The sequence below is a fragment of the Pleurodeles waltl genome, chromosome 6 (genome assembly GCF_031143425.1).
Source record: "Pleurodeles waltl isolate 20211129_DDA chromosome 6, aPleWal1.hap1.20221129, whole genome shotgun sequence".
NCBI classification, from domain to species: Eukaryota; Metazoa; Chordata; class Amphibia; order Caudata; family Salamandridae; genus Pleurodeles; species Pleurodeles waltl.
The window spans coordinates 580,246,502-580,270,592 of record NC_090445.1 but is presented as its reverse complement, the minus strand read 5'-3'; the positions used below and the strand labels follow the sequence as shown (position 1 = coordinate 580,270,592).

Below are 24,091 nucleotides of genomic sequence, written 5' to 3'. Positions count from 1 at the left end.
ACGTTTTCTGGTGTGCCAAGGGAACCTTGGAGAGGTAACAGACTTTAGGTCAGCACCCTCCTGCGACTGGACTACTTAATGCATTCTAATGCCCACCTACTTGGGAGGTTGAAAAGCTTTATCTCACTAAATACTGCAGAGGAATGAAAGGGAATTTCTGTTTTCTCTGGAGCAATGAAGACTATATTGCCAATTGCTTTCGAGGGAAAACATGACAAAGTATTTACCACAGATGTACTTGGACTTACACTGCCACAATTTCCGAGCTTCATATTCATATTTCACTTGATGTACGGGAAGGAGGACCATCCTCTCTGCTTACTGTAGGAGGAGAGGCATAATCTCCCACTTTCTGCTGATAAATAGGAACATGATCTTCTGGCCTACTGCTATGAAACAGGGGACAAACTGCTCATTTATTTATTCTACTTCCTGTGCAAAATGCTCAGACCACCATAGTCCCACTTAGGCTGATAACAGCGACCTGATACACATGCTATTATTGGGTGAATGAGCCTACGAGTTATTGGCACTGCTGAGTGACAAGACACTTGCTCTCCCCACTTCCTGCAAAGGGAAGGGGTTTAACACCCCACAACCATTATCCCCAGTGGCTTGGTGCTAAGCCCCCCTCTCACAATAAGCCAACATATTTCTCAACAACTGAGTTTTGATTCCCCACTTACTGCTGAGGGAGGGAGGCTTGATCCCCCACTTACTGCTGAGGGAGGGAGGCATAGGTGCCTGGATGGGGAAGGCTGGCTGTGCAAATGGCTTAATGCTGAAAAAGAAGAAAATAAACTGAATTATTAAATGAAAGTAAGTCAACTGCTCAAAACCTTTAGTTATTGTCTCACAACTTCGCAACACACATGGGATTAGATTCACAAAAATGATGGGGGCAGCAGAAGTAAAATCACTCATCCTTTGATGAAATCACAAGGTTGACCCTTGGCTATCAACAGCCTCTTATTTGCTTCCCAGGGATTAGAGGAAGGGAAAGAGTGGATACAACAGAATGTAAAGAAAATAATTGAAGCTCTTTTAAGCAACAACAGCATTCATGGATAGCGGTAACAAAGGCAGCACCAAGTGAAGCAAAGGTCATGGCAGTGGTGCCAGCAGCCAGTGGCATGAAAAACTCCTCAAAACCTTGATGTCATTCGACTTAATGGATGTAGGGGAGATCTTGTGTAGTCATTACATCAATCCTCATTCTGCTTCCTTATGAGGTGTATTTGTACAAAAGTAGGAAGAATCAAGTAGCATCATTGCCTTTACACAAAGACTGGCAGTACTAACAGGGCTTCTCAACTGGCTTATCCAACGGTTTTTGTCTTTGGCATCACTGTTTTATGCTAATGCTGCTTTTTTATTTTTTATTAAATGTACTGTTCCAAGATGGCAATAAAAAAAATAAAAAAAATGGTGGGAAGTCGGGCGGCAACAGTGGAGCAGCAGTCGGGGGGGGGGGGGTAGGGAGGAAGTAAATGTCACTCTGTGGCGAGAATCACAGGGAGGAAGGTGGGGGAAGCAACAAAGGTGGGCTTAAATTAAGTTTTAAAAAATGAAAAAAATACCTTGCGGAGGGACACAAATGACCAAAAAGCCAAGTGGGATGGAAAGAGAAGCAACAGGCCAGCTTGTCAACATGGAAAGCATGGGGGCAAATGGGGTAAATAGTGAGAAAACATGCACTGGCATTGAGTGCAAAGCCAACAGAATAAAAATAGTTCCCTGAACGTAAGTTGTGAAAGGATACAAGTGATCCAACTAGAAGGCTGGTAAATAAGCTATGCTACAGGGAAGAGAAACTCCAGAAGAAGAAAGCTACTGAATAAGAAGAAAGCCACTGAATAAGAAGCAATCAAATGAGTCACAAGAAAGTCTATCAGTGGTAAGCAACAGATACCTTAAAGATATCTGTGGGCAAAACCTAAAATACTGCTCATGACACCAACTCCCATACTTAGCCATTTGGCATAATTGTATTCATTTGATAGCCTCTTTGTCTTGTGTATGCTGCTAGGTGGATTACCCTGCTCCTCTGACTGCTCCCTGCATTCTTTTTTTAAGGTGTATGCACACACAGCATCTTGCTGACTTCTTGCTAGATTGGTGCTGTGTAGCTACTTATACATTTTAGTCCCAATTATAATTTGCATTCTTATCTCTCCAAGCTCTTCCAAACTTCTAGGATCTGTACTCCAAGAAATATAACACTCAGTCAACCACACATGGTAGTGTGTTACCTGCCTGAAAATGCGCTTTGGCTGTTCACTGACATGCATGAATCAATATATACATGCTACAATACAATATATTGCAGTTCTTGACCCTTGTTCACCCCTCCCCTCTCCTTACCAGGTACTACAACAGAAAAACATGGCTGTAGGCTGATTTAGCTGTTTGGTAACGACATGTTTTGCACACTTCTGCCATCTAGTGACTTACTCGAGAATAGATTCACAAAGTGAAATTCCAGAGGACGTCAACAGAATATAAAAAAAAGTTTGTAACCCTAGTTGTTGGACCTGGCCCTTTTTGCAGGGGTATCCTCATTTTTTTGCCTTCTTCCCCCTATTTTCTTAGAGTGGTTTTTGTTGGCTTTAGGACTCTGGGAACTAACACTGCTAACCAGTGCTAAAGTGCATAAGCTCTCTGTCTCAATTGTATTGGTTATAGGTTTATCTATGAATGGCAAATCTGATTTACTAGTAAGTCCCTAGTAAAGTGCACTATTTGGGCCCTGGGCCTGTAAATCAAATGGTACAAGTGAGCCTGCAGCGCTGATTGTGCCATCCCCATGAGTAACCCTGTAAACATGTCTCAGACCTGCATTTTCAGCAGTGTCTGAATGTGCAGTTTTAGATTGCCATTTCGACCTGACAAGTGCACCCACTTGCCAGGCCCAAACCTTCCCTTTTACTACATTTAGGCCACCCCTAAAGTAGGCCCAAGGCAGCCCAGTGAACAGGGTGCACTGTATTTAAAAGGCAGGACATGTACTGGTGTGTTTTACATGTCCTGATGGTGAAATACTGCTAAATTCGGTTTTCACTATTGCAAGACCTAACTCTCCAATAGGGTAACACTGGGATTACCTTGAAATATCTTTCAAGTGTAATTTCCCATTGGGAGCAGATAGGCATTTGGAGTTTGAGGTCTCTGAACTTACAATTAAAAAATACATATTTTGATGAAGATGGTTTTTGAATGGTAGGTTTGAAAAATGCCACTTTTAGAAAGCATGCATTCCCTTGCTTAGCCAATGTGTGCCTCTGCCTTTCTGTGGAATACACGTCCGGGTCAGGATGACAGATGGACTGTTTGTGCATTCAGTCTAAACAGTCACACAAAGGGAGCTGAGGTGTGTCTTGCATATCCTGATGGCCGTTTACCAGGCAGATGGGTCTTTCTGAGCTAGAAAGGTGGGAGAAGCTGACACTTGCACCTGTATGGGGCTGTGCCTGTCCTCCCACAAAGCAGTCTCCAACCCCCTGGAGTGTGTCTGGGGCCAGGGAAGGAAAAGGCAGGATCTTGTGCACTACAAAGACTCCTCTTTGAAGTGTGCCTACTACAAAGACAGAAATAGGTATAAGTATTGGTCCTCTGGCACCACAGTTAGAACACTTCTGGACTGAGGACCTTCTGCCAGGAAGAACAGCTGGATGCTGTAGGAGGGACTGCCACTCTGCCTGTTGCTTTGCTGTGCTAGCCTGCTGCTTGCTGCTTTTGTCCCTGGAGTGAAATGACTGGACATGGCTTTGTACACCCTGCTTTCCAAGGTTCTCCAAGGGCTTGAACTGAGTCTGCCTCCTTTTAAGAAGTCTCATTACCAAAGACGTCACCTGTCAGTGCCTGGGCTCTCTTGCTGAGAGTCCTGACTTGCCAAGTGGTGCCAAATCCACTTCCTGGGCACTTGGAAGTGAGCTCTGGTGTGATCAAGAAGAAACTAAGCACAATGACTCCAGAGCGACTTTGGAATCAGTGCATCTCTGACTCCGGGCTGCCATCTGCACCGGCCGGAGCCGTGGTCCTCATTGAGTGCAACGACTGTGACCTGCGACGCAGGCTCGCTGCCGCACCTCCAAAGTCCCACAAAGGCGCAAGCCCCGAGTGCCATGTCCCCGACATCCATGACATCCAACTCCGCCGCAGCTCCTGTGGCCCCATGGTGTGATCACGACACTGCAAAGTCGACGCCTCGCATCTTGACCTGCTGGATTCATTTACCCCGCCTTGTCATAAGGAACTGACACCTCACAAGCGACACATCACCTCCCCTGTAACCATAAGGAACCAACGCCTCACATTCCCTGCCCAGCATCAAGGAATCAATGCTTTACCTCCCCGATAGCAGTAAGGAACCAACACCGCACCAGCTCTAGTGCCACCTCACCTTCCCAACTCAGTGAAACATCTGTTTCCTCATCGTATTCCAAGGTACTGTACCTTGGGTCAGTGTGACTGCGTGACCAGCTTGCACTCCCTCGTGGGTGGCACTGGATTGTTGGAAGCAACACCGTCAAGCTGTTTTGAGTCCCAGTTGGAGCTATTGGGTTTCTAATAGCTATACTACATTTAATCTTAACAATTCGTATGTTTACTTGTGTATGTTGGATTTTTGTCATTTTGGCTTGTTTTACAAAGATAAATATTGGCAATTTTTCTAAGCTGGTGTGGAGTACTTCTGTAGTGTTTTCACTGTGTCACTCTTTGTGTACACACTTTACGCATTGCCTCTGAGATAAGCCAGACTGCTTGTACCAAGCTACCACGGGGGTGAGCAGGGGTTATCTTAGCTCTGTGACTCCCTTACCCTAACTACAGTGAGGGTCCCGACTTTGACAGGGTGCAAACAACTGCTAACTATGGACCCTATTTCTAACATTGATGATAAGCAGTGACAGACTTGTACAGTGATTGCTGTAGACTACTCCCATATCGCAGACCATTACACCCGAACATACTGGTTTTGACTTTTTTCTCTTTTTGCAACTCTTGAGGTTTGGCCACAATCATGTCTCAGTCTGTCAATCCATCAGAGGTAGCTACAGATTTGGTTTCTGAGCAGGAGAGGTTGAAAACCTATACAGTGTCTCAGCCTAAAAGGTTCTGCAGGAAGTTCAAACGTCCCTTGAAATGCCTCACTAGGAAGTAGGACCTGCAAAAGGTGCCGAGGGCCTGGTGGGCAGCCAGGAAGGCTGATGAGGACACTGAGGATGAAAATAATGTTGTGAAAAAGGAGGAATAAAGTCTGCACCTGGGATGGCTGGAGTAATCAGCATCACCCGTGGGGCGGGGAGCCAGCCTGCTTGATGGAAGAGCTCCCTCCAAAGCTGGCAGCAGTGTTTCCTCTCCAGGTCTGTCTCTAGAAGAGCTGGAGAATTTGCAGAGAACCAGGAAGCTCGGGTTGGAGCTGGTAAAGCTCAGGATGAAGCAGGAGAGAGAAAACAATTTGTAGGAAATGAGACTGGCCCTTGAGGAGGAGAAAGTTCTTTTAGCTCATGAGCTCAATCTGAAAAAGCTGGACTTGAAAGCCAGGAGGGTTCAGTTCAGCTTAGATGGTGGCACTGAAAGTACCATGTCCTGTACTGAAGAAAAGGTCCACATACCCAGAGACTTGGTTTCTGAGGAGAAAGTGACATACACCAGTGGGCTCAGGCATATGAGGGAGCTCCACAGGCGTGCAGGGTCCCCAAGGTGGACTGCGGAACTGGCACGGGGAGTCATAGGCCTGGTGGTGGGAGGGACACTCTACTGGCTCTAGAAGGGAGTAACAGGCAGAGGTGTACCCCTCAGGCTAGGGAGTATGGAGTCACCCCAGAGAAGGGTAGGTTGAGTTTGAAGGGCAATAAGATCCTGTCTCACCAAATGGGGGATGATGTGGGGTACTTTTTCAAGGCACTGGACGGGGAAGGATAATATGGTTAACACATGTGAGGGGCTATTCAATTTGATTGCTGGAGAGCATACGTTCAGTCACAGTTTTCCAGAGCTACGCTAACACCTGGTGGAGTGTGAGTTCTGACTCCAGGGAGCTTGCACTGGAGGCAGACCTCTGGGTGAATGCCAGAGTGTCTGGGATGGCATTGGGGAGTGATCCCAAAAAGGGTGGCTCAGGTTTTCCACATCAGAGTGAGGGGGGGGGTTTGCAGTGACCCAGACAGGTCCCAGTTTAGTAGGGTGGGAGAATGATCCCACGTCCTTTCTAGGAGCAGGAGAAGGGCTGGGATTGGGCATAAGCCCAGGGTGCCCTATCTTCAGCCCCAGTGCTTGGATTGCTCTCAAAGGGGGCACAGACAGGGGGAACTGATTGTACCAGGAGACCGTCCACTTATGGGAGTTCCATCATGTCAGAAGAACATAGGGGGGCTGGAGTGGGGGGCAGCTGTCACAAGCATCCCACCAGTTCTGGTGTCTGGAAGAACCACTCCAGAGAGGAGGGTGCAGAAGCCCAGATGGAGAGGGGAGACAGTCCCCAGTGGGAGGCCCAGGGGGGCAGGGGTTGCCCACTCTGAGGTCAGACCCTGGTGATGCCACTTTTGGCTTGGGAAGGATTAATGCTCTGTCAGATGGACAGGGGTCGGGAGACCTGCGCCAGGCAGACTCTCACACAACACATGAGGCATGTGTTTCCCGTGGGGGGATGTGACTGTACTCCCCCAGAAGTCCTAGCTTGCCAGGCACATGCTCAGCCTAAGGGCACAGACCCTGGGGGCTGGAGGACCAGTCTCAGGATACCACACCATAAACTGGTGGGAGGGATAGTGGAAAAAGTGTGCCAGTCATCTGGGGCTATCGCCCCTCACTCTGACAAACAACATAGGTTAGATTGCCCTGGGAGGGCTGAGGCCTAGCTCTCATCACTGACAGCTGTCAGTGGCCACTGTGGGTTGCTGTCCTTGTGGATAGGGTTGCCCTTGGGTTTGGGACAGGAGTCACACCCCAAGGGTGGAATGGGCCATACCACTACGCTGGCCATGGTGGTACTGTCTGCCTACTGGGATACATCTGTGAGCAAAGTGCTGCACAGACCGGGCCCACAGGTGAGAAGGATTCCCCATGGGTTAGCTTAGTAGGGCCTGAGATTATGGACAAAGGGATCCAACTAGGTTCAGAAAGACATAGAAATGGAACACACCCCTGCTGTTGTGGGCCAGGGTCCATGTTCTATTACCCTAAGAAGAGGAGTCCATCAAGGTATTGATTGGTCTAACCCGACTTTAGGATGGAAGGGGGTTCTGCGGACCTGGCCTTTTTTGCAGGGTTATCCACAAACATTTTCCCTTTTTCCCCCTATTTTCTCTGACTTGTTTTTTCTTGGCTTTAGGACTCTGGGCACTTTACCACTGCTAACCAGTGCAAAAGTGCATATGGTCTTTGTCTGAATTGTACTGATGATTGGTTTCCCTATGATTGGCATATATGATTTACTAATAAGTTTCTAGTAAAGAGTGCCCAGAGCCTGTAAATCAAATGCCACTAATGGACTGCAGTGCTGATTGTACCACCCACATGAGTAGCCCTGTAAACATGTCTCAGACCTGCCACTGCAGTGTGTGTGTGCAGTTTCAAACTGACATTTCGACCTGGCAAGTGCACCCACTTGCCAGGAACAAACCATCCCTGTTACTACATTTAAGTCACTCTTAAAGTAGGCCCAAGGTGGCCCCATTGCAGGGTGCAGTGTATTTAAAAGATAGGACATGTACTGGTGTGTTTCACATGCCCTGATGGTGAAATACTGCTAAATTTGTTTTTCACTATTGCAAGGCCTATCTCTCCCATAGGGTAACATGGGGATTGCCTTGAAATATTTTAAGAGTAATTTCCCACTGGGGGCATCTAGAGATATGGCGTTTGGGGTCTCTAACCCCAATTTAAAAATACATCTTTTGGTGAAGATGGTTTTTGAATTGTAGGTTTGAAAATGCCACTTTTAGAAAGTGGGCATTGCCTTGTTCAATCATTCTGTGCCTCTGCCTGTCTGTGGAATACATGTCTGGGTCAGGATGTCAGTTGGGTTGTTTGTGCACTCACTCTAGACAGTCACACAAAGGGAGCTGAGGTGTGCCCTGCATATCATGCATATCCCGATGGCCCATCACCAGGCTGATGGGTCTTCCCGAACTACAGTTGTGGGAGAAGCTGATACTTGCAACTGTATAGGGATTCATGAACCTGGAGTGTGTCTGGAGGTAGGACAGGAAAAGACAGGATCCTGTGCACTACAAAGACTTCTTTTTGAAGTTTGTCTACTTCAAAGACAGAAAAGGGTAAAAGTGTGGGTCCTCTAGCACCACAAAGGTAGAACACTTCTGGATTGAGGACATTCTACCAGGCAGATGTGCTGGATTATGTAGGAGGGACTGCTACTCTGACTGTTGCTTTGCTGTGCTGTGCTAGCCTGCTGCTTGCTGCTTCTGCCCTTAGAATGAAAGGGCTGGACTTTGTTTTCTACATCCTGCTTTACAAGGTTCTCCAAGGGTTTGAACTGAGCTTGCCTCCAGTTAAGAAGTCTCAGGGCCATCAAAGACTTCACCTGTCAGTGCAATTGGGCTCTTGGAAGTGAGCTGTAGTGCAACCAAGAAGAAACTAAGCACATCGACTCCAGAATGACTTTGGAACTGGTGCCGCTCTCCGATTCCGTGCCACCACCTGCACCGGAGCTGTTGGCCCTGCTGAGTGCAACGACTGTGACCTGTAACACCAGCCCAATGTCACTGCAGCACCTCCGAAGTCCTGAGTGCTGTGTCCTCAATGTCCGTGACACCCGACTCTGGTGCAGCAACTGTGGACCCGTGGTGTGATAGCAACACCGCACAGTTGACGCCTCACATCTTGACCTGCTGGATTCATCGACCCCCGCCGTGTTGTAAGGAACTGACGCCTTGCAAATGACACCGGATTACCTCCCCTACAACCGTAAGGAACTAATGCCTCACCGCCACTGCCTAGCAGTAAGGAACCAAGGCCTCTACTCCCTGGTAACAGTAAGGAACAGACGCTGTACCAGCTCCAGCAATGCCTCACCTCCCCGACTCCATGCAACGTCTTTGTTTCCTCATTGTTTTCCAAGGTACTGTTCCCAGGGTCCGCACGACTCAGTGACCGGCCCGCACTCCCTTGGGGACTGTTGGAAGCGATGCCATCAAGCTGATTTTATAGCCCCAGTTGGAGCTATTGTGTTTGTAAGGGATATACATTTAATCTTTGAAAATTCTTATCTTTACTTGGGTATGTTGGATTTCTGACGTTTTGGTATTGTTTTACTAAGATAAATATTGGCTATTTTTTTTAAACTGGTGTGGAGTAATTTTGTGGTGTTTTCACTGTGTTACGGTGTGTGTACAAATACTTTATACATTGCCTCTGAGATAAGACAGAATGCTAGTGCCAAGCTACCGAGGGGGGTGAGCAGGGGTTATTTTACCTCTGTGACTCCCTTACCTTGACGACAGTGAGGGTCCCTACTTGGACAGGGTGCAAACCACTGCCAAATACAGACCCCATTTCTAACAATAGCCTCTATGAAGACTCTGATAGGACCACCGAATCATGCAGGATCCTACTTCCTCTTCAAATTATTCCATTGTGCACTTAATCCTTTCCCTTATAATGGGGCACCTGGGAAGTAGGTGAACCTGTACTACAAACTCAGCTACAAAAAAACATGTTGTCACAGATCAGTTAGTTATTCTGTGGCATAGTAGGCTGGATCTAAATTCACAAGCTTCCGTCACTCCCAGCCATGCCAAGTACCATGCATCACTGGTTAAGCCAACACATTTCAGTGTGGTGGTCCGCATCACTGCACTGAAATGCAAGCCACACATCTATAGCACCTCCTCAACTGTCAAGCGGAAGCATTCTAATCAGTACTACTGTGATTGAGCACATGATTGACATGCGGCAGGCTTGGGGGTTGGCTCAGCTCACTCTGTGGCCACAAAGAAACCCATTAACCGGACACTGCGGCATTCAGATTCACTGACTTCATGAGAGTCAGTCTGATTTTGCCCAATGGCTACTGCTGAGACAGCCAGGACAGACACTCATGTGTGTCACACACACACACACACACACACCCATAGGCAGGGTGCGGCACTGCAGACAGTTTGTGTGGCAACGCAGCTGCCCTCGGCACCTCAATCAGTACTGTTGAAGCTTCGACCAGGACTTCGGCCGCCACAGAGTGGTTGCTTAATGCTGAGCTGAGCCTGCACTGCAGTCCGGCACTGAAGCCATGAATGCCACACCACACAAGTCAGGCAAGTCCGGGACCGCTAGTTGCCACTTCCAGGGGAGTTGCTGGAATTTAATTTAACTTAGTCTTGCGTGTGCAACCTCAGTCTCTCATTCTCCTGAGGCTTGCACTGTGCTGCGGAGGGCTGGACAGCCGCGCACTGAGTCAGATATCGTGAATAAGGGATTATCGTAATTTATTAGCAGGCAGCTGAGATCTGCGCTGAGGGCTCTCACATCCTATTTGGTACAGTCTGGTCCCAGAGTGCCCTTCCTTTTCTGGTGCTTTGCAGCAGTTGTAAGATTTTCTTGTTGCTCACTGGGTGTAATTTCTGATATTTATAGGTTTCCCTCGTCTTCATTGCTTGATTTTGTTCATGTGAAAGTGTCACTCAGTCATTGAATGTCACTCATAATTATACTGAAATTATGACGATGTCACACATAAGCAATTTGAAACCTTGGCAGCTATGCACTCCCAAGTCGTAATCTTCACGTAGAAGCGATTAAAGTTGTTATTGTATTTCAAAGCATTGGGAAAAGTCTTCAGCCCTTTTCAGCATTTTGGGTGCAGCCGAGTCCAAGAAATAGTGCCGTGGAAAGGGTGTGTACAAAGTGCCATGATGTTCCAATAAACCTTTCTGGTAACAGAAAGACTTCAAATAGCACAGTTTGCGGTTTTCTGGATTTCCTGGTCATAGCTCGCTGCCCAACTGATTGTGAAATGGTGTTTATGCTTTAATCCACCGTAAAAGACAAAGATTCGACAAAACGTCCTCTTTCCTGGCTGGCTGAAAACATACAGTGCTTCTATTGGTATTTCTGTGTGCATACTATATTAAGTCTTTATTGGTATAAATAAAGGATGCTCCACTGGTGACCGTGGACTGGTAGCCCAAGTTTCTGATTAACTTGAATCAGAAGCGACAGATGTGACCCGAGGAGACCTTCAACACTTAGAAACGTTCTCTTACAGAGATGTATGCAGCTCTGCACTCGATCGCCCAATACTTATGATATAGGCATGTACATACTGAAGGAAAGTATGTAATACAGTTCCTTTGAAGGACAGAAACGTCAAATTACATCTGTGCAGGCTTTGACATGCCGCCCAAATTAGCTAAAGGAGGACTTTATTACGCCCATAAAGGGAAGCCAGTTCTCTGAAAAGCATCCCTTTACACGCACTCTTTGAACACCACTTAGACCGAGAGTTAGATGTTCGAGAGAAGATGACTATCTTCTTAGTGGACCTATCACCATTGAATGTGGACGTATCATCAACCTCACAAAGTGTAATCAGGACCATACACGATTCATTATTCCTAGAAGCCCAGAAGTGTCGGACTGGGGAGGGGTGTGAATGTTCACGCTGAGACTTGCAGACTGCCTCTGGACACACACCTCTTCATAATGGCTCTACTTTTTTGCTTAGTATTTGTAGTGGGTTACTATGGGCAGGCATGTCGTGGTGCTGAATAACTAGTCAGCAGACCTCCATGAATCCTTCGAGCAATGGATCAAATATAGTAAGTTTTCAGTAGCCACAAATCTGAGATACTTCTTGTGATTAATGTAAATGTAAAAGCAAGTGTCTTTAAGATCTACTGCCACAAATGGAAAGAATTACCCTTTTCAGCATAAAAAGTACATAAACCTCTTGAGATGTAAGTGATACGCTGGGGGCAAATATTTTTGTCCTTGGGAACTAGAAATTAGAGCGGGTACAGTAAGTGGTAAAGGAGGAATGTGCTCCATGGATCTTGCTGAAAGAAGTGTTTGAGCCAGCTCCTTAAGGGATGAAATCACAGGTCGGCCCTTGGCGAAGAGGTACAATTAATGAATACAGTACTTTCAAACAGAAAACTGTCTAATGTTCATCTGTTGCTGGTAACTATTTGTCACTTTTGGGGTAGCATAACTGAGGGCGATGGAAGGGCTCTGGCGTGAGTGCTTGACTCTTTGTCCTGTCCTGAACTTCGCTTCCCATCCTACTAGTGCTCCACAATCTTTGGTTGTGATCACTGCAAACAAAACTATTGGTGGAGTTTGTAGGATGGCCTTGAGCTGTAACACAACCTTTGCATCCAGTATTTCGACTTCATAACCTGTTGCACTGCGTCCGTCTTTTGGCCCATCTTGATAACTATTTTCTGGATAGTGGATTCGTGGCCAGTCATCCTAAGTGAAGAGCGACATCATGACCAAGTTTGGAAGCATGCTGTTCTGCACAAATGTTGGTTTTATGCATGATTTGAGAATCCTGTAGTCTATTAGTTCAATATTCTCTTGCATCTCTCTTTCATACATAGCCATGACTCCAGAGGAACTAACAGCCCTTCATGTATTGGATCAGGGTCTTGAAGATTCATCTACCATGAGAGTAGGCATTCCTCTGGTGTTGGAATGCTGGTGAAGGAAAAATAACCGAGTAGTTATGATCTTGTAGGAGTCACAATAACAAAGGCCGGGGAGGAATAATCTCCAATGCACAGGAGATCCTATGCGGGTACAATGCATTTCTTTCCAGGTTTGGGGTGCCTACTTGTACATGAACCAGCATAACAGATGCATATATGGCAAGCTTCCTAAAGTTTTCAAATTGAGCACAGCTGTAGCTGAAGATGTATGAATGCTATTCTAGTGTCAGAATCTGAAAACATCTGTGTGGTGTTTCTGGTATGGGGGGGTCTGGTAAACTTCTGCAACTTTATTAAAGCTGTGTATGGCACAAAGTGATCAGGTGGTGATAGCCTAGATCAGTGGTTCCCAACCTGTGGTCCGGGGACCCCTGGGGGTCCGCAAAGCCTCCTCAGGGGGTCCATGAGAGCCTAGAAAATCACAAAATATTAACAAATATTGAAATATTAGGTCCCCAGCTTCCAGTAATGACTCAGGTGGGGGTCCCCGGATTCCTATGATGATTCAGTGGGGGTCCCTGGGTTCCATTAATGTTAAAGTGGGGGTCCACAGAAATCAAAAGGTTGGGAACCACTGGCCTAGATGGAAGAGACACTCCAAAGTGGTGTTGCCTTATGGTCTTTTCAGGCAGATCAGGGTTCAAAACCTGAGACACATCTACATAAAACTGGTGTGATGCGTAGAGCAGGAGTGGTGCAAGACCATTCATCCAATGCAAATAGAAATTAGAGATTTTCCTCTGCAGTCAGTCATCAGACAGCCATGCTGGTCAGTGGTGAATGAGTATGACTATTTTTATTTTTCCTTATGGGAAGAGGACAATGAAGCCCATTTTTTTTTTATACAGATTTTCCACATGAGCAGAGCATTTGATTCTGAAAGGACACTCTCCTTCTCAATGGAGCATATGAATGACGTGTTTTCTGCCGATCACCTATGCAGACTGTGTATGGGGGCGTTGTAAGCATAAGGGGTACGATGTGCTGTAGTTGTGCCTGAACATGGAGTTGATGGAGGGAAGCCTGTGTGACCCACTCTGCTCTCTGAATGGTTAAAATGATTTGAGGGCGTTTGAGATGGTTTGGCATATGACTGGACACCATAATTCACTTGTACCTACACTGTGTATGCCAACGAGTGGACAATAAAAGGCCACTTACTCTCTTTGCACTCTGATGAAGAGTGTGGACCACTTATGCTTAAAAAGCCACTGCTGAGCAGGGTAATGGAGTGCTTTTTTGAGAATCTTGAAAGTTTGGTCCTAGGAAAGAAGATAGTATAATTTTTGGGATGTCCTGCACGGTGGGCTCATCGTTTCGTAAAGGTGAGGTTGCCCAGCCAGCGCCTCTCTTTCTTACTCTGTGTTATAAGAGGTCAACCTTTTTCACCCGGTTTGTCACGGTTCAAGAGCTGAACATATGAAGGGTGGAAATACCCGCATCCACTCTTGGGTCCACCATGCTTCCCAGCCAGGGCAGGCTTGCATAGCTGCTACCTTTTTATGAAGATGTGTTTTTTTTCAGTTCACCCCTTTCCAGTGAGTGGGGCAGGGATCCTTCGGCCAGTTTCTAGGGTAAAAAAAAGGAGGCATAGCATTTTCATCTATTGTGCGTTCCTTACATATACTGCGGACGTCCTTCATAGTCTTACCGTGTTCCATTACACTCGGTCATAGATGCCACATAATAGTAGTAGAAGCACTATGCACACCACTGGCAAGGAGTATCCACCTCATTTAAGAAGGTGACCAAGCCCACTTTTGTTCTCTGTGGTGGCACCATACCATAGGAACGAAAAACTAGTAAAAAACTGGTCTTTTCAAAAAATATGGGCTATAACTTCAAAACTGTTATGAAAGTAAAGGTGTGCTTCAACTTTCACAGTGGAGGATGACATCACCACAGTCAATGCCACCTGGTCGATTCTCTATGATAATGCAATGTTCTTTGTTTCCAATCAAATCGCTACATCAAAGAGATGCATCTGGGCTTTGGAGTGTCGAACAGACCAAACTTTTCAAAGTTGATGAAGACTAACCATGAGGACTGGTGTCTTGCAAGGTTGGCCCACTTTGGGTGGGAGCAAGACTTTTCACAGGTCGGTGTGGTTTTTGCTCGTTGTGGATGTTGAACCCTAGAAGTCACATATTCTGAATGCACTTCAAGTGGTTCTTAAAGGGATAACTCTACAATTAGCAAGGCTAGAAGCACAAGGGAATACCCATTACATCGCCATATTTCCCCAAGATAAAAGGAACCCCTTCTCTCCGCCTCACCTTTCTACTTCAAAATATTTGGCAGGAAGTTCACCAAGTCCTACAACTGCCTGACTGTTGTGAGAACTTCCGTTGCTGCTTCACTACTGAGATCACTACTCACGGTCGTTCTTGGCGGCCATATATTTCTCCAGCAGTTGAGGCAATACTGCATTAGTCTATAATCTATAATAGTATCCTTCAATCAAATAAAGTGCAAACAATTCGACCAGGAAGGTCCTGCATTATCGAAACCCATCTGACAGTCAGATAAACTGTGCTGTGGCGATCTCAGGTTTTCTGATGGGTTCAAAAATAAAGTGCATCCAAGTTGAAACTGAAGAGGAGAGAAGAGAGAAAAAAACTGAAGATCCGCATCAGAAGAGATCTTCGCATTCTACTGTGGCCTAGTTACAGCGTTAGGTGGCCCCTCTGGCCACGAGTTATTTTTCAATTTTTAATACGACTACAAATTCATATGAATTCTATATTAACAGTTTAAACCAATTTTGTTCGAATTTCAATTAGATTGAATCAAATAGTTTGAAGGTAGTGACTTCAGTTGTGTACTTTTCCGTTCAAAGAGCAAATGGTTTGAGTACAATATTTTGCTCTTACATTTTCTTTTTAAAATGGGGTAAACCTCAAAGTTCAGCTGTCGGGGGGTATGTTAATCAATTCTCGAAACAAACCACAGTACGAAACAGTCCAGAAAGAGAGAAAGGCCTTTGGGTCCGTCCCCTCATCCATTGGCTTTCATGTGCTTGCTGTGGTTTACAATTGCTAGAAGAGGTTTGTACATCGATGCCACGTAAGTTTGTCCCAGGTCACATCCTCCCATCTGATTTCCTTTTGGGAGTTTGGTGATATGTCATCAAGTCGTCCTATTGATTTCTTGGAACTGAAAATGCTTATTATATAAAAAGGGGCTCATGGTTCAGTAGTTGTGTTTAAACTTGCATTCAATCAAATATTGTAATCAAACAAGCCTGTATTGGAACTAATCATTTCTAACCAAGTGTAGCTATTTTTTTAACACTGAATTGCTAGATGGCAGGAGTATGCAAAGCACTGAATCTACAGTGCCCAAGCCCTTCCATGTTCCCATACTTAACTGTAGCCCCCCTCCCCCACACACACTTCCATGGCATGCTTTAGGGACACTCACTCCTGAGAAGGTCCAGGCTGTCCTGAGAGAGGGTTGTTCCAGAACTGTGGGAAAGAAGAATGAAAAGAAAACCACTTTAATGATTGCTCAGTCCCCTGAAGCACACTCATACTCGGTCCACAAGTTTCTCCTTTCACAGCCCATTCCATGCAGACATTGCTTGGCCTGCAGCACTGTCAAGTTGCATCCACATCAGCTAAACCACATTGCAAAGGTTGCCCGCTGCGCTTGCTCTCAAGCAATACTCTAAATGATCACAGTGCAGCGTGTCCCCCTGGAATGTTTGTACACATCCACTAGCCTGCTGAATGCACATACCACACCCAAATGCACTACATAGTGTGTGGTACAATTCTGCTACCACCCCACATGGCCAGCTGCAGTTATAATACAACTGCAATAGTCATACCACACCTCAAGCCCCTCAGAGCTCATATCACCAGCCACATTCTCATACAGTGGCCCAAGGTTTGCATAAGACGTCCTGCAGAGATGTTAGAATGCACTCGGCGTGCAGCGGTTTAATACCATGCCCACAATGGTCACCCCACACCTTCTGCACTGCAGTGCTTGTGCCAGTCACTGACCATGCACACTTCCCTCTGACTTTTGGCTGTTGTACCATTTGCTGAACGTTCCCACTCCACTGCCAGTATTTATACATTTGCTAAATCTTCCCCAAAACATCCATGGGCAGTTCCCTCCGTGCCCCAGACACAGCACCATTCGCTGATGCTAGCCCAGATCAGGCACTCCAGCACTACTGGGCACAGACCCCATCCCACCGCAGCGAGTAGTAGAAGTATACGGATCACATAACTCCATGATGTCAAAGACTATTGTAGATCGGGTCTCTTGAAGAAGAAATAAATCCAGTCTGGAATTCAAACATCATCCACCTCCATTCAGACAACTAACCACGTGTAGAGACAAATCACCTGCTTGTTACCATGGACCTTCATTGTGGGAATGATCCATCACCTCATATTCATGAACACTGCATCCTTGGCAATGTCACAAGAGACCAGTCTCTCTTTTTAACACATGCCCATGGAAAGACACGTTTCCAGTGTTTAGAGGGTGACAAGTTAGAGTCTAAAACACCTTTAATGCTTTTTTTTAATGAACAATGGGCAGAATTAGCTCAAAAGAGAGAACAAGGGCACTGTGCTCTTGAACCAGTCATCCTGAAACATAGGTGGAATCGCACTGTCGTGGCTGCTGACATGCAGACCCTTTGCGCATCTGAAATAAGCATTAGGATTTCAAAGGAAACTGGTCGCCAAATCCCACTCCGGTCATTTCCGAGGGAAATTGTTCATTGACTCAGTGTAGATTCTTCCCAGAAGGGAGACGAGAATGGCAGTGAGTACAGTGTTTCCCTATTATGGATTTTCACCTACCCGCCTGAGCATTGAATCGAACAGCCAGCTCAGAGAAACGAAAAAACAACAGAAACACGGAAATTAAAAAAATCAATAGGAACCAAAATGAGGTGGGCCGCAAGAAGAAAAAAAAAAGCAAACACCCGTTGCTTTGCCCATGTGGGAATGAGTTACAGGGTCAGAGTCTGTGCAATAGCCCCTTGCAGTGCATGGCCCCACCTCCAGAGAACTGATCTGCAAATCTTGGCAGAAAGAGTTTTAGCGTGTCTTAAACTATCCAATGAAGTTTTACAACGAGTACAATTCAGATTCTAGTGGCCATTAAACTGTGCACAGCTTTACACTTCTTTCCAGAGGAACATTCACTCAGTTCCAAAAATGACCTCTGCTCTGGGAAAAGTTTCTAGCGCTCGGGCTTGATTTGTGCTCTCAGACTTTGCACTGCTGTCTCAGTTGTCTCGAAGGTTTGCAGTATTTTGTTGTAAGAGTTGACTTTTGGCACCAGTCACCCAGTAAAGGTTAAAGGATGGTTAATTCTCTTCTGAAGTGCACGCTGCTACTTCCATGTCCTAAGCTATCGGCACAGACTTCAGCCTGAATTAAAGGAGCTTCCACTGGAATGCTTCTTCACTGTGAACTCTGCAAACAGTAGTTGGAAAAATGACTCCTGATCTCCTCGTTGGGTAGCTACAGCATCTTGGTTTTCTGTTTGCTGCCCATTGATTTTTCTGCTTTTAGGTCCATGATAAACCTGCATCTTTCCTGTCTCCATTCTTGCACATCAAAGAAGGTACTGAGCAGATGGATTTGTACTTGTGAGTTCTGGCAATCATTTGAACCTTTGGTTCACATGCAGCAGACTTCCTGGGGCAGCTGGTTGGACTTTGTGAAAGGTATGTTTGGGGGAGGAGAAGCATACCAGCGATCATAACCATGGAGAAAATACTGCTTTGTTGTTAACTGTTTTTCCACTTTTCCAATAATTCTTCCCCCACTGAAGGGGGCATCAATCAGCGAGTATGCAGTAGATAACTTGATTAGATAACACTTGCCCTTTACCCGCCACAACCATGAAGCCATATCTCATCTCTAAGTAAGCCATCTGAGAGGTTCTACATATCTCTCACAAGGAGAAACTACATCTGCCTATGGTGGGAGTGAAATATGATTTTTTCATGTTTGTGGCAGCCACACATTTTGTTTTTCAACAGTGCCTCTTCAGGATTACTTTGGGCCTGATTTAGAACTCGGCGGATGGGATATCCATTACCGTTGTGACGGAGTATCCCATCTGCCAAGTTCTAAATCAGGCCCTTTGTCTGATGTGACTGAAGTTGAGATAATATTGGACAACGCTTCCTCACTCCAGACCTAATCACTGAGTATATTGCACATCCATTCCCAGAAAGTGGTATTACTGTGGTTTGTATTTCTTACCGACTATGGCATTACTGACTACTTCGTCTGGTGTCGTAGGAGATGGGAGGTAAAACCAGTGCCAGTCAATGAGGAGGAGAAGGCATGCTCACTGGTGAATCTTCAGCGTACAAGGTCCTGACATCATCTGCCTGCCTGATGGCATAAGGTGACTGCTTAGCTGTCAAGTACTTTGACGTAGAGTAAGTATGAGTTAACCCTTTGATGCTGATGTTCTTGGCATTGAAAGCTTTGAACAGTTGAGGGGACTAGTTCTCTGACACAGTTACACTTATCATATCTCCTCGACTTCAATGCTGTGGATCAGGGTTCTGTCTTCCATTTCCTTGAATTGTCCTGGGGGTGGGGATGGGAGATTGGATGCAGCCTCGAAATGCTGTGGTGAAGCACTTCAATATTTACTAACAACCTGCACCAGATTCCGAGGAGGCTCTTCCTGGACGCCCATTAGCTACGAGCTAGATTACCCTACTGTGTTTCCAGTCCTCTGGATTTTTTGACAATCAGATATTCCCCAAAGGTAACTGTCAGAGAGGCACACAATACAAAAGGAAAAGACAATTTTCTTCATCCAACATTAAGGGCACTTCATAAACCCTGAAGGAGATAGGAAGTTTTACTGTTTGTAAACTTGTGTGGCATGTCTGCCACATTCTTGCAATACTTGTTAAAAACAAAAAACAAAAACGCTTTAAAGGTTCAGAGTTTGCTACCACGAAAGAACCATTTTAAAGACGTGAATGATTTGATGTGTTGGTGTAAAAAGAAAAGAAAGTCAATAGACAATGTTTTTCGTGATCCTACGCACATACTTTGCTCCCCAGTGTAGACCTCATAACAGAGAATAGGATTAGAGGGATCCAGGGCTAGAAATCCGGGGTCCTCACATTTCGTCTTCGTTTCTCCTAAGCATCAGGGGATGGGGGAGTAGTACATCCCAGTAGCATTACTATTTATCATTCTGCCTACAGTTTATCCAAATCCTGCCCTATGACAGCTTTGCCTATAGACCCTCCTATGCTAGCACTCATTCATTACACCCCAGCCTGCACGTGTGACCACTTGTCTACCCCCACTGCCCTATAGCCAGACTTCTCACAGTTTTTAGCACCTTACACACCATTAAACGTTTTCAAACATCATTATTAACAGCCCTCCTGCATGGCTCTTAAGAACAAGCATCTTTCAATTTTCCCCACAGATAGGACAACATTTTTTTTTTTTTTTTTTTTAAAGGTGTTGTTTGGAGGATGGGAATTTCGAAGCCATCAGGACATTGTTGGTTATGGTGAAGATGCTTCAGGTACTATACAGTCCAACCTTACCCTGGAGGCTGCGGAAAAGACGGCCTGCTGGAGGGGCGTGGGCGGAGGGGCGCTGAGCTTGCTCTGCAGGACACTGGCAGACACAATCTGCGCGGAAGACATGGAGGCCATGCTCTGAAGAGCCTTGTCCTTCGACAGCTGATCCTATGGAGAGAAGACAGGAACAGGTCTATGAAGTGGAGCTAGAGACGAGCGTGCAGTGGGACCCAAATAAAGGTAAGTGAGACAGATGACGAGCACAGCAAGACCACAACACAATTAAGATTGTACATGAGTTTACTCATTATTTTCAAAGGCGGGGAGAAAGAGGGATTTTATGGTCAGTAACAATATATTTCCACTTTAAACCTTGAGTGTTTTTGGTGTAATGCATGTAAATAAAAGTTTAACTTTAAAGGCCCTCTTCAGATCAAGAAGCAAAGCCCCCTTGCTTGGAAGAGTGCTATCAATGCAGCCGGTTCCGAATACGTCAATATAATGGAGGGTGCAGGGGAAGAAAGGGTGAAAACACTGTGCCCAGATATACGTGTTACTTAATGCTGAGTCTGGATTGTGCAATTGCTTCAGAGTCGAGGGATGGCAGTGCCGGCTATCAATGATTCCCAAGGGTGTGATGCTAATGGAGGCAAGTGCACTTCTTAGGGTGACAATAGAACTCACATTGCGTGGAAGTGTTTTTTTAGACTCTTTCATGAGGGAGCATTTTTGCTAGGATTACAGAAGCCACTGATAAAGTAAAACATTGTATCACTTGTGATTGTGAAATTAAAAACATGCCGCTAAACATTGCATTTCCTGAGTTTGCCAGTTTCATCAAAGAACAACAGTTCGTGTAAAGCAGAAAAAAATATTTATATGTGTGTTTGATTAAAAAGCTAAGTTAACTGCTGAAACTAACAAGCTATGGATATCATCTGCTCGTAACACACCCAAAGACCATACTTCGTCTCATTATTGTTCACACCTGGGCATATTATGGTTAAAGTGTTGAACATAACCATAATTGGTCAATTCAAGAGATTTTTTAGTTTAAGAACATATTTTATTACAAATATTCTCAGCTAATTTTTGCTTTTATGTTCTATTATAGTTCGCAGTTCCCTTTAATTTGCCCTACGTTTTTTCCAACGCCTTTCATTTTTTAAAATGAATTCTTAAGATTTGAATTTGGGTTTGAAATACTAGCCTTGGTCCATGTAGATGTTTAATAATCACTTACAGGCTGTCTACAGGTCACGGATGGATTTTAGTTCATTAAACGAGGGGAAGGCATTGTTCAAAACTAGTACAGATTTCACGTCTTTTTCCACAGAGAATTAATTAATTTTCTCCCTTCAGTGGTGATCTTACATCTTCGTCTACCACAAGTATGGTGAGCACGTCTCCACCTGGTGCTCCTAAAAATGCTTTTGCATAATAGATTTCTCAGGTTTTGATTGGCAATTTCAGAACTAAATAAAGGTAGCAAAAATGAAAAATCGGATTGATCTACGGCCAGTCAAATAATCTGTGATTCTCAAGCAGCCTTGCAGGTTTCTGAACCACAGAAAGCTCTTGGGCACTCAGGTTTAATTAATCCACATGTCAAAATGTGATCCTTGAATTGTGTTTTCAAAGCGGATAGTACAAAAGAAGCAACAGCACTTCCAGGGACCCCTTTCACTGAAATACTGTAGTAAAGATTTACACAAAACAACAAAAGTAACTCACATAAGACCATACACTTGCTTTACATCAGGTCTGGAGTAATCCAGAGCGGCATTTTTTGCTGTGCCCTTGTAAACATTCTCAAGAGACTTGATGCAGAAGAAGGGATTTATTTGGGAAAATGTGTGCCCTCTAGTCTCCCGTCCAAGCAGGATGACGTCTTGATAAATATGCAGAGGTGGCTGAAGGCATACTTAGGCAAATGCAATGCTCACTCATTGAAAACTCTCAACATTTTTATATATCAAGAAATGCTTTTCTTATGTACGTTCAAAGTCAATAGCAATCGCTCTCTCTGACACACACGTTTACTATCACTCACGCACTTCTATATACACATACATAATGATCTTGGATTTGAGTTTTTGCGTGAGGTTTGCACAAGCAATAACGAGGAGTCAAATGGTAAGGACTGGGGACTATTAAACGCCCACAAATGGCATTATGCATAGTTTTTCCAGATTTCAGTAACAATTTTCACACAAAACGTATATTTTTGTGATGTTTAGTACAAGAAGATACTGCAAATGATTCGCTGTTTCTGTAGATACTTTTACCTCTGCTTTAAATACTTCTTATAGACTTAAGGTTACAGCTGAACTGTAACCATGGTCCGACTCTAGTAAGCGTTCTATCAAGGACCCGGCTTCCTTTGGGCAACCAGCTTAGACTGTTGTGGCCTCTGGGCTTCAAGGATCCGGTGTCTATTTTTGTGTAGAAATATCTGAGGTTGTTCAGGACTTGTGCATGCACACACCCTGCCTTACTTTAGTCGGATAACTAAATTGGAGCCTTTGCTGAGGGCAACAATGCTTTGTACTCTTTTTAGTGGCTCTGTAGATCCGATATTAAAAAAAGGATTGAGTAGACATGTTTGGGTGGGGTTCCATTAACTACCAAGTACTTGACACCCATATAAAGTAGGTGGGTGAAGTGAACAGCGGCGGACAGAGGAGGACTGGGGTTTAAGTCAAAATATTTATGGTGTGCTGCTGTACTTGAAATGTGAAAGGTACATCCTCACTTTAGCTTTCTTACGCTAAACATGTCCAAAAAAGGTACATTCATCATAGCTCATGGATGCACACCCTATCCCACTGCGCCCTATATTCTCACTTGATGTTCCAGAAAGATCTAGCAGAGGTGAAAGAACGGCACACAGCAGGAGAGTGCGCTCAGCACCATTCATATCCAGGTGGGCAAGACCCGAACAGGTCCACCTCAGACTACTGGTGCATTGAGCTACCCTGTGAGAACCTAGGACTTCTTGTTAGTCAATAATGAGCTGCTGATAAATAAGGGCATTTCATGAAGGATCTGCCTTCCCCTGTCACCAGAACAGATTTGCTGAAGATTAGCCGTATGTCCTCAAGAGCTGATCACATATACCCCAGGGATGGAGGTGAAACAGCTTTGCAATTTTCATTAGGCAAGGAGTGCTCTGCAGAATAGCTTCTTAATTTAGCAATATTAATTTCCAAGAGAGCATTAGAAAATTCCATTAAATCGACAGAGGTGTCCATTTTGTGGTGCATACTGCTTTTGTTTTCTTAACTTTACAAATAGCGTGTGTATGTATAGGCAGACAGTCACAATATATATATATATATATATATATATATATATATATATATATATATATATATATATATATATATAGGGAGGAGGGGCAGGAGAATTAACCATAAACAGGAAAATGAGCAGGATACGGAGTAACACCCAGTAACATTACATTTCAGCTTCACTTACCAGATTCATGGCCTGAATGAAAAGGGGAAAAAAATAAGAAAAACATCATTAAACACTGATTACAAAAGACTGCGTAGTAAAAGTCAAATATTACACAATGAGAATGTTTGGGAGGTGCATGAAGAGATGTGGAATATGCAATGGAGAGGAACCGCTACCTGGCAGGAATACGCAATAGTGAGGGTCATCGAACGGAGTGCAATGAAGACGCACGACCAACGGAGGGCATATCCAATAGAGTTACGAACTCAACCAGATGCAGAGACAAAATAGAGGGGCAGTCTGATGAAAAGAGGGGCGCAAAATAAAAATGGAACCCACCCAAGGAGGGCAATGCAAGTAGAGAGAGGCGTTCAATGGATGATGCAAACAGCAGAGAAGCAAACATGTTGGG

At 44.9% G+C, this 24,091-nt stretch overlaps 1 protein-coding gene across 5 annotated transcripts in view; it reads right to left on the bottom strand.

Moving 5' to 3' along the window:
- Window positions 1-24,091, bottom strand: part of TEAD3 (TEA domain transcription factor 3) — a 308,072-nt gene that overhangs the window by 34,687 nt on the left and 249,294 nt on the right. For 3 of the 5 annotated variants that reach the window (XM_069238769.1, XM_069238770.1, XM_069238772.1), the window contains exons 5-8: window positions 23,698-23,709; window positions 20,242-20,385; window positions 16,095-16,138; window positions 687-781 (exon numbers count right to left, since the gene is read on the bottom strand). In XM_069238769.1, the coding sequence (XP_069094870.1) occupies window positions 687-781; window positions 16,095-16,138; window positions 20,242-20,385; window positions 23,698-23,709 (295 nt within the window). The remainder of the gene's footprint in view (window positions 1-686; window positions 782-16,094; window positions 16,139-20,241; window positions 20,386-23,697; window positions 23,710-24,091) is intronic. The other 2 variants (XM_069238773.1, XM_069238774.1) reach the window with 1 other exon arrangement.